Source organism: Lepisosteus oculatus, chromosome 3, assembly GCF_040954835.1.
Source record: "Lepisosteus oculatus isolate fLepOcu1 chromosome 3, fLepOcu1.hap2, whole genome shotgun sequence".
Classification (NCBI taxonomy): domain Eukaryota; kingdom Metazoa; phylum Chordata; class Actinopteri; order Semionotiformes; family Lepisosteidae; genus Lepisosteus; species Lepisosteus oculatus.
Genome location: NC_090698.1, coordinates 2,169,282 through 2,178,730, shown reverse-complemented (window position 1 = coordinate 2,178,730; position 9,449 = coordinate 2,169,282). Strand labels below are relative to the sequence as shown.

The 9,449-nt window shown below is 51.8% G+C and overlaps 1 protein-coding gene across 2 annotated transcripts; it reads right to left on the bottom strand.

The window, feature by feature from the left end:
* Window positions 1-56: 56 nt before the first annotated feature.
* On the bottom strand, window positions 57-9,428 carry LOC138237883 (mucin-2). Of its 2 annotated transcripts, none has more exons than XM_069187740.1 (5): window positions 9,331-9,428; window positions 8,745-8,972; window positions 6,259-7,870; window positions 3,743-5,129; window positions 57-3,370 (listed from the first exon to the last, which is right to left on the bottom strand). In XM_069187740.1, the coding sequence occupies exons 2-5, from the start codon at window positions 8,931-8,933 to the stop codon at window positions 1,573-1,575; spliced, it is 4,986 nt and encodes a 1,661-aa protein (XP_069043841.1). In that variant the 5' UTR covers window positions 8,934-8,972; window positions 9,331-9,428; the 3' UTR covers window positions 57-1,572. The 2 variants fall into 2 exon arrangements, with proteins under 2 accessions (XP_069043841.1, XP_069043840.1); XM_069187739.1 differs by having other exon boundaries at window positions 8,745-8,975; window positions 9,331-9,414.
* Window positions 9,429-9,449: the final 21 nt, after the last annotated feature.

Genomic DNA, 9,449 nt, shown 5'->3' with positions numbered 1-9,449 from the left:
GGCTGAGACTCTAAATCATTGTCTGATCCAGAAAACCAAGAGATCGCGAGATAAAGTTGGATAGAACAGTTTTTATTTCACAAAGAAGAAAAATATTGCGCTCATAATGAATTGGTGCAAATAGCTTTGTTTTGATGCTGGATTTGAATTGTGTGCTGACGTCGCAGGGAGAAACAGCTCTTCCTCTCGTTCATCGCCTGCAGACGTACACAAACGCCACATGAAACCACGAGTCGATAACATTAATAATGAATTCCTAGGCTTTTTAATTGTTCCCTTTTTTACAGTATTATCCACTTCACGATAAACACACAACACAACATGAGTGAGGCAGTCAAAGCGACAAAAATGAAAAACAGACAATACTGAACATTCAAACCCAATACTGACAAATTCTGCTAACTTGCAGATGGTGCAAAATAGGAGGTGGGCAGTGAGGAATGCGATGGCTTGTTATCAGGGAGAAGGTACAGGGCAAGCAGGAAGCCAGACCCAATGGGAAGGCTTGAGCTGCCACCCTGTGCAAATGAATGCAGAACACAGACTCTACACTGCTTGTTGGCTCTGTGATGGCTGCTCGTGCCTCTGGATATTGGTATCGTCCCTGAAAAGAGTTTTGGAATTTCAGAAGAAGTCGTGATGAATGACCCCCCCCTACAGGGCATGTGGGTTCAGGGCCACTGCAACCAAAAATGCCCCAGATTTCATAAGTAAACAGCTGGTCCCTTTAAATCACTTTAGATGTCTGGTTTTTGGAAATAAAAAGTTAGGAAACTGTCCTGAGCCTGACATGACACACCAGCAATGGCCACAATCATGAAATTAAATGGGTGACACAGCAACCGAAGGGGTAAATAAAAGAACCGAGGCACCCCACCTCACCTCACCTGAGCTGGCCCAGGCATACCAAGAGCTGTTGAATCTCCAATGGTCCCCATGTAGTGGATTCAACAACGTGTCTGGGTGAGTAACTATGAGACACCTTTGTCTGTCTCACTGTGCAGAGTAAGTTTTGAAAATGACCTTCTGGGAACGCTGTGGAAATTGATGATGCCTCTACCCAGAGGAAAGATACTGTAGGATTGCTTTTTTCTCACTTTCATCAAAGCAGACATGGCCCCCTTTCTCCGTGTTTTTGAGAGTTCACCTCTTGCATTAGTCAGTTTTGTTCAGTTTGTAGAGAAGTTCCCCCTTCTGCCATTTTATGCCCAGTTTCATTTCTAATACACAAAACATTAACATCTCAGTTTAGCCTGAAATACGAGTTCATATCACAGACACGTCAGACCCACTCTCAGCCTAAAGACCTTGTGCCAAATGAGGAAACAGCAATAAGTGCCAGACAGGGAAAACAAAACCACTTCATAAATAAGAGCCGGTATAAGATTTACTCTAAAAGCTGGAATGGGAATGTACTGCACCCCTTCAACTGGACGTAAAACATAAAATCCGGTTCTTTCACGTCATTAGGGGTGGTAAAAAAGAGCAAACATCATCAAAAGATAGTATTAAACGAGGGACGTCACTTCTGGACTGAAATAAGAAGGAAGCTTCAGCCTGCATCATCACCCATCAGAGTCTTTTGCAGTTCGGAGACGCAACAACATTACATCCGTTGACCCGTCTCGTGCTCTGGCTGTCCGACGCCGGTGCCAGAGTTTGGGTCAGGCTGACCTGTGCGTTGCTGAAGGACGTGATCCTTCCACTGCCTGCGATCTGGAGGTTAACCGTGGTGGCGTAGCTTGTTTTTACTGAGCCTCTGCCACGGGCCTGACCAGAGTCTCCGTCTTCGCCATCCATGCACGGATCGGGTGTTTCGGACGAGCCCCTTTGGGAGAGGGGCTTGCTGTTCACGTAGGCGCAGATGATGCTGCTCCTGAAACTGGTGTCACAGAGATCCGGGTCTTCCGAACTGGTCTCAGGGCAGCCCGACGACAGCGAGTCCTCACTGGGTCTTTGAGGGCAATCTCCCAAATCGGACGAATCATATTTGGTCAACAGTTCCTGGATGTACGGCCAGGCAATGCTGGTGTAATCCTGTATGCTGGTGCTGCTCTTGTGAGGGCCCTGCCTTGTTGGAGACAGGGACACCGGGCTGAGACAAGGGGGGCTGCTACAGGTCCTCCTGGGGCTAACCGGCCCTGGATCATGATCAACACTCAGGGACCTCCGAGCATCAGGACCGCCATCTCCCCAAGAGATCTTCCCAGTGATCTGCGAAGGGCTGGGAGGCCCATCCGTCCGGCCGATGAAGGGCAGGCTGTTCCCTCGTGGTCTCCGGAGGGTCTGAGGGTGCGCACCTGTGTTCGGAGGGACCCCTAGGGGGGACGGGGAGGTGACTCGAGGGCTGGTGCAAGGAGGCGAGGAGCAGGTGGAGGAGGACCCTGAGCGGTTTTGAGAGAGGGACAGAGGGGTGAAGGAGCGAGGCCCTCTGGGGTGGGAGGGGTGGGGGGGCTTGGCTTTCAAGGTGGCGCAGTCTCGTGTCTGTGCCTGTGGCAGCAGGGCGGGAGGCGGCGAGCAGATTCTGGCGCAGGATGGGGAAGGAGACTGGACCCGGGAACTGGGCTCTGAGGCAGAAGAGAATGGTCTGGCTGCTCGATTGTGGGAAGAAATGGAAGCTCTTGCCAAATTTGGGGAGCACACTCCCTGTCCTAGGCTTGCTGAGGATGCCTTATTGTTGTTATTGTTTGAATTACTGTGACTTAAAAGCTCTAAGGCAAGGGATCTTGACTGTGGTGGGGTAGGAACCTGCTGGAGACTAACTGATGCTACAGGTGATATGGACCTCTGGCTCCGATACGGTGGAGGAGACAGCATGGGAGATGGGCTTGTCCTGGACAATGAAGGATGGGAGCTTCCACTCCTTGTTGTGGAAGGGTCTCCTGGGAAGGAACATTCAGTCTTGGGTGTACCTGGAATACTGGGGCTCTGTGGAGATCCCGAAGGGGAGCTTGGTCTGGGTGAAGGGGACCTAAACCTCAGACCCGATCCAGAAGCAGGAGGTAGAGACGCAGAAGGGTTCTTTGTATTTGAGCTTCCTGGAAGAACAGACTGCAGTCTGGCACTCCTTCTAGCAAGGGTCTGACTTAAAGTCTGGCTGATGCAGGAAGCTGCCAAAGACTTGGCCAGAGCACTGGAGCTGGACGAAGCAGATGGAGGATGGATGTTTCTCATTGGAGAGTGTGACCGAAGACGAACTCCAGGGATAAATGCAGACGGCACGTTTGCGTGGCTATTGGCAGATGGGGGATTTATTGTATTCCCTGAGGGGGTCTGTAAGTATTGGGAATTTGGTTTTCTAGTCTGGGAGTGTCCTGTAACTCTCAGGGATGTATCGGGAAAAACGTCATCTCTGATGCTTTCAGGGTACCTGGAATGAGAGGAAAGGAAAAAGTCTAGTTAACCCATTGGGAATCCGACTGTACTGCCAATCATGCAAAAGCACAGTTTTAAGTTTAAGATACACAAAGCTTTAGCCTTCTTGGTACTTTGTCATTTTGCAGTCGTTCACCACACCCTACAAAAATGAACAGAACAAACGATCTAGGTATCAGGCAAAACCTCAGACTCAAACATGTTGAACGGAAAATGTAACATGCCCTCAAAAACGTAAGTGCAACACTGTGCTACTACATTTCCTTATAAATCTGAATATTAGAACTTCTTTTAAGTGGGCCATCTATCCACATCTTTAGAATGTCCTGTTATCTCAACTGCGAAGTCAGAAAGTGGAGGAACACACCTTGGGTTAGGGACAGACAACCCCTGTCTTTCCAGGCTCAGAGCCAGGTTTCTTCTGCCTCGTGTGGTGGGTAAGTTAAGGGGTCTTTGGCTGGTGAACTTTGGCAGAAGCTCTGAAGATGACGAATCTGAGGGCTGTGTATCTGACAAGTCCTCATCAGTTGTCTGAGCTGTTAAGCTTTGGTTTTGAGGAAGCCCGTCCTTTTCTTGGAGTGGGTCAGATCTCGTAGTGCCTTGAAGGTCTGACCCCAAAATCTCCTTCACTGCACACGTTGCAGGCAACAGTACTATCGGAGATGCCAATGGAGTCCCTTCTCCAGCATCCTCCAGAGGCAGAGTGTGTTGTGGAGATACGGAGGACTCATCATTCTGACCGGCCTGATGGTCATCACAAGCTCCATCACCCAGTGCGAATGTCAAAGTGAAAACGGCGGAGTCCTCGGGGACAGATGGGAGGCATGATGACAAGGAAGTAGCAGGGGACGGCTGTTTGACACACTCCGCTGCATCTTCAGGAACATCAGTATGGTTCTGCACCACCTGACATGATGCCAATGCACCCCTGTTGCTGGCGTGCTGTTCCCCGCTATTTGATGTGCTTATAGTGATGTCGCTCTCCCACTCTGGTGCACCTAAACATGACTGGCAACTGTCTTTATCTTCAGAACTGAGTTTACATCCTTCCCCTTCAGCACTCCGGTAGGGCAGATCATCCTCCTCTCGCAGAGTATGAAACTCATCCCGGGCCTGGACCTGATCCGAAGAGGAAGCCAGAGAGCCTTCTAGGACTGTTGTGCTGGATAACAATTTGTTCACTTCTTCACACACCAGAGGAAGAGGGCATGCCAAAGTGGGGTCTCCACTTCCAGAGGCCACTGGACTATCAAAAGTCTCTTTCAAGGGCATTGGACCGGCTTCCGATGAATTTCCTGGAGCACATGCCGGACTGTCAGCTTCAGCCGATGACAGCCAAGATCCTGAACCAAACTGATCTGTCAGAGTTACGTCCTGAAGAACCTCGAGCTTGTCTTTTAAGTTGATCTCTGAGGCCTGGTTAACTTCCGAAGCTCTGGGGGATGGAGCTCCTGGGGGAGGAGTGTCTGGGGAGGAGTCCGTGCTGTTGGATGGTGGTGCTTGCTCAGAGCTGGGTAGACCTATCTCAGGACTGCAATCCAAGGAGGGTGTTTCCTGGATCTCTGCATCTCCTTCAGGTGGTTCAAAAGGAGATGGAAGAGGATGCAACAAAGTCTTGGAGGGCTCCAGAGCTGAGGCGCTGCTCCGGGGTGCGGAGACGATGCACCTGCTCTCCTGCAGGTAGGTGGGGGACAGCTGCTCTCGGATGAGGACATGCCCATACAGCTGCGGCTCTCTGGGCACCATGGGACGTCCTGATGGAGAAAAGAGGGCAGGAGAACATGCTTTTTAGACAAAGTAAGCGATTCGTGTGACCTGAGTCTTCTTTGTGACTTGTCTGAGGGAATCAGAATGATAAAGCCGACGAGTTGGCACAGGTAGAACATTAGAAAATGCAGAGTATATTAAGATAAAAGAGATCAAAGGAAAGCCCAGCGGAAACCTTCCACACAAGGTTTTTAGTTACGCCCAAACCCCATTCCTCCCTTATCTGGCGTTTGGATGGGCCCTTGTGATCGCCCACACTGCACACACATATCAGTGACTTGTCAGCATGCATTGACTCCTGTCTTTGGGTATTCCCCATCATGCCCTGCTCTTGTCAGTGTCAACAATCTCCCGCATCCCTTGCCAGAACTGTAAACCCCAGTTTCAATGTAGGCTTCATCAAGCCTATACAATGGCATAAACACTCTTTTTTGGTGGTTCTTTCGTTTCATGAGGAATGACAACGCCCCAAAATCAAAGCGTGGCGAACTATTGTGGAGTGGATATTTGGCTTAACCCGCTTGGCTGAGGGCCGACCTCCTGGCCATAGGACGAGGAGGCCAGGACCCCCCGCGAGGTAACCAAGGGGCAGCTGCAGAGGTGGACTTGGGGTGGAGGTGGGATGCGAAAGTCGCACGCGAGGGAGAGAGAGATATCGCATTTGGTATTTATAGCATTCGGTGGAGGAAGGACGAAGGGAGTGATTGCTAATCGCTGACGGCTGGGAATGACTGAGCGTGGTTGTTGTCATCCCTCCCGAACTTTAGTTAAATAAACTCCATCGAAGCGCTTCAATGTATATTAAAAATTGACTGACGCATTAACAAATGGGGTCAGTGTGGACTATATGGGGGTGGACACACTCTAGTCCGACTTTAAATCAGTTTTTATTGCCTATCCCGATCTTTCTTTAACGTCCTCAGAACAAAGCAAAGCCATTCCGTCAAAAACAAACACCGCCACTTCAGATGAATTTATTCAGTTTATTCGCAGTGAAACGAGCCCCCCGAGCGTCTGCCGAGATGTTAAGTTTGCGGGTGGCCCTGTGTGTGGCTGCAGGCCCAGGGCGAGCCGAGCTGGAGTGTGTTTGGGAGCTGTCGGCGACAGGCTGCTTACCCGCGGTGGTTTGGGCCGCTGGCCTCCTCCAGGCTGGGTCAGCCCTGGCCTCTCCGAGGTCCTCTCGCCTCCCCGGCCCCCTGGCCTCCCACACCTTCTTGTGGAGCGGCGTCTTCATGCGTCCGATCTTGGCACTGTACATGCGGGCCAGTACCTGCACCCTGCTCAGGATCTTCTCCGAGTTCTCCGGGAGGCACACGTCTCCTCCCTCGTGCAGGCTGATCCCGGTGACGTCCGGGGGCACGCTGTAGAGAGGCCTCTCGAGCGCCCCACAAAGGGTCACCCCTGCGTGCTTGGAGTAGGGCTCCTCTTTTGCTCTGGGGGGGTCCTGGCTCGGAGTGCTTTCCGAATCCCCGCAAGGCGTGGATTTGTGAACGATTTTGTTCTTCAACGTGTCCAGTTCCCTCAGGTCCTTCCCGTCTCGGTCTTCGCTGTCTTCGCTGTCCTGCCTGGGGACAACCACGTCCTCTCTTCCCGTTTCCACATTCTCTACGAGCACCAGCGGCCCGTTTGCAGGGGCTGCTGTTTGATTGCTGGGGGCTTCTCCATCTGTGGCTCGCTTGACTCTGAAACCGAATCGCCTTCCTCCCTCGCTGCAGCTCAGCCTCTTCTCTTTCTCCTTCCACACTTTCATCAGCTCCGTGCAGGACTGGAACGCCAGCTCTGGCTCAGGCTTTGTGACAGAGCCACTGTCTTCCTCTCGGATGTCCCAGGACTCCTTGCCTGTCCCTTCCCGTTCCACAAAAGCGCAGTCACTAAGACCGAGAGACCCGCTCAGCTCCAGCTCCGAGTCTTCGGTGGCTGGCAGGAGAAGAGGGGTGAGCGGAGAGGAGAGATCCATCTCGCTCGCCTCCGACCGGCTGCTTTCCGACTCACAGAGGCTGTCCTGCTGCCCAAAGATGTCGAATCGGGAAACAGAGTCTTTGACCAGTCCAGTGGGAATGAAGGATATGCTGTCTCTCCTCTGCAGGGTGCCACCGCTAACCTCTGCCGTCTCATAGTAGTTTCTTATCTTCTCGATGATCATCCGGTCGTTTTTGGTCAACATGGCTTCCTTTTTAGGCATTGGCCCACTTCCTACCAATGCCTCTGCATAATTCAGCGGCTTGTGGCCTGCCAGGCCTTCTGCTGGGCGCTGGTTCTCGGGTTCATCCTCGCCGCAGGCTGGGTAGGAGCTGGCGCTGCCAGGGAGGGTGGGGTGTGGGGCCACCCCTTCCTGCTGCGGCTCCAGCTCAGCCTCAAGCGTGGGCTCAGCAGCCTCCTCCTCCTCCTCAGGCTCTGTAGAGCTTCCTGGGTTCGCTGTCACAGCTGAAGGCTCTTCCTCGGTCCCCATCTCGTCCAGCCTGTGCAAAGGGGAAGACACAGACTCCCCTTTCCTCGGGTCCTCCTCTTCAGAAGACTCGCTGACTGCAGCAGGAGGCTCTCCTTCCTCGACCTGAACTTCTTCATCTGTCAGCGGGGGCACGGCTCTTAGCTCCTCCTGGCCGTCCTCTTCCTCGGCCCCGACGGTCTCTAGAGAGAGACAGAGCTCTTCCTCATGCTCTTCCTGCTCTGCGGCACACAGCTCTTCAGCAGCTGAGTTTTCATTCACTGGCTCCATTTGCGTCTGATCCTGCCAAATTCAAAGGTTTTCTTGATTACACAGATCAAAGAGCCTGGCTGTCTTGTTGCACCTACACCTCACTCTACAACCTTTTTTTTTTCAATTTACTCCACTGTGGTGGAGGCCATGGACTCCCAAGACTGGGTTCTGTTTCCCCAATCCCTGTCACATTCTCCAGACTCCTCTGCCTGCACCATCTTGATTGCACTGCAGTGTTCCTTTGCACGGTACATGTGGAGCCTATTATTGTGCTCCCTTGTAATTTATGTAGCATTGGGTAAAATACGGGGGCAGGATAAATCAAGTGGAAAAGAACATAATACAACCATGAGCACCCCTGCACTATGGTACTTACAGTATACATTAGCTTGACTTTAACCCCTAAACTAGGCCTCTGCCCTCTATACTTCCAGAGATATTGCAAAATGGTTGAGGAGACATCATTCCAGGCAGAGGTTGCTCTGCACATTTGTGGTACTTATGCAAAACTGAACAATGCATAAGAAAGGCCTTTATTTTTATTTAAAAAAATACATTGAATTGAATTGAATGGCCTTCAATGACAAGAAGAATGGCTTCGATGAACAGGTCCTATTTAAAAGGAAACACGAAGCATGTTGGTCTTGAATTGAGACCAACTCAACTATTCAAAATCCCAAAGCTCACCCAAATGCCGTTTTGTTTGCCTTGGCATCCTTCAAAGGGATTCTAAAATAAACTAGCTACTCAAAACAAGCCACACGACAAGGGGCTATTGGCCTCATCTCTGTGTTCTCCTGTTCTGATTTCTGTGACTGTGTTTTTCTTCTGTACATCATGCCCTGTAGACAGACAAGTGGCACAGGGGCGTGAAGGAAAGGAAACTCGCTGGTGTGCGACTCACCCTCTCCAGCTGGCAGTCCGTCATGCCCTCCCGGGCCCGGCTCTGGCTGATGAACTGCAAGATCTCCTCGGTGATGGACAGGGTGGGCGGAGCGATGTCCCCTTCCGGGCCCAGTCCGAGGTCGTCGCGCCCGGCCTCCACCTCGATGACGGAGGAGGCCAGCGTGCTGGCGCTGCCCGAGGAGCCCATGCCATCCGCGCCCGGGCACAGCTCCCCCTCGCTGCCAGCCTGCTGCGCGCAACACAGACAGAGAGATCAGGGCCAACTGAACGGCTGGACTGCCGTCAGAGGATAGTAACGTTCTCGTTTCCCCTCTTCAAGCTCAGCCTCAGCTACCGACATCCCAGTCAAGACTGTGTTCCCAGAGTGTTTCTTGTGAAATCTGACATAAACCTGCGCAGCACGCCAGTATAAAGAGATGATCTTCCCAGGCGACAACAAGCACCTTAGAGAATTACAGCAGAAAAGGCTTATTCTATCAATTCTCTGCAGTGGAAACATATCAGAACTGACAGTAGAGCTGTCAGCGTGGGCTTTCCCAATCTCAGCTCCTGCACCGCCCCTTCAGACGTACGAGTGAGCTCACCTTCAGCCTCACTGGAAGTCAGATCGCCCCACCAACAGCACACAGGACGGGAGAAGGAACAGAAGAAAGGTCAGAGGTCAGCTTTTGTATGGAGCAAAGGGTCAATATCATTGACATTT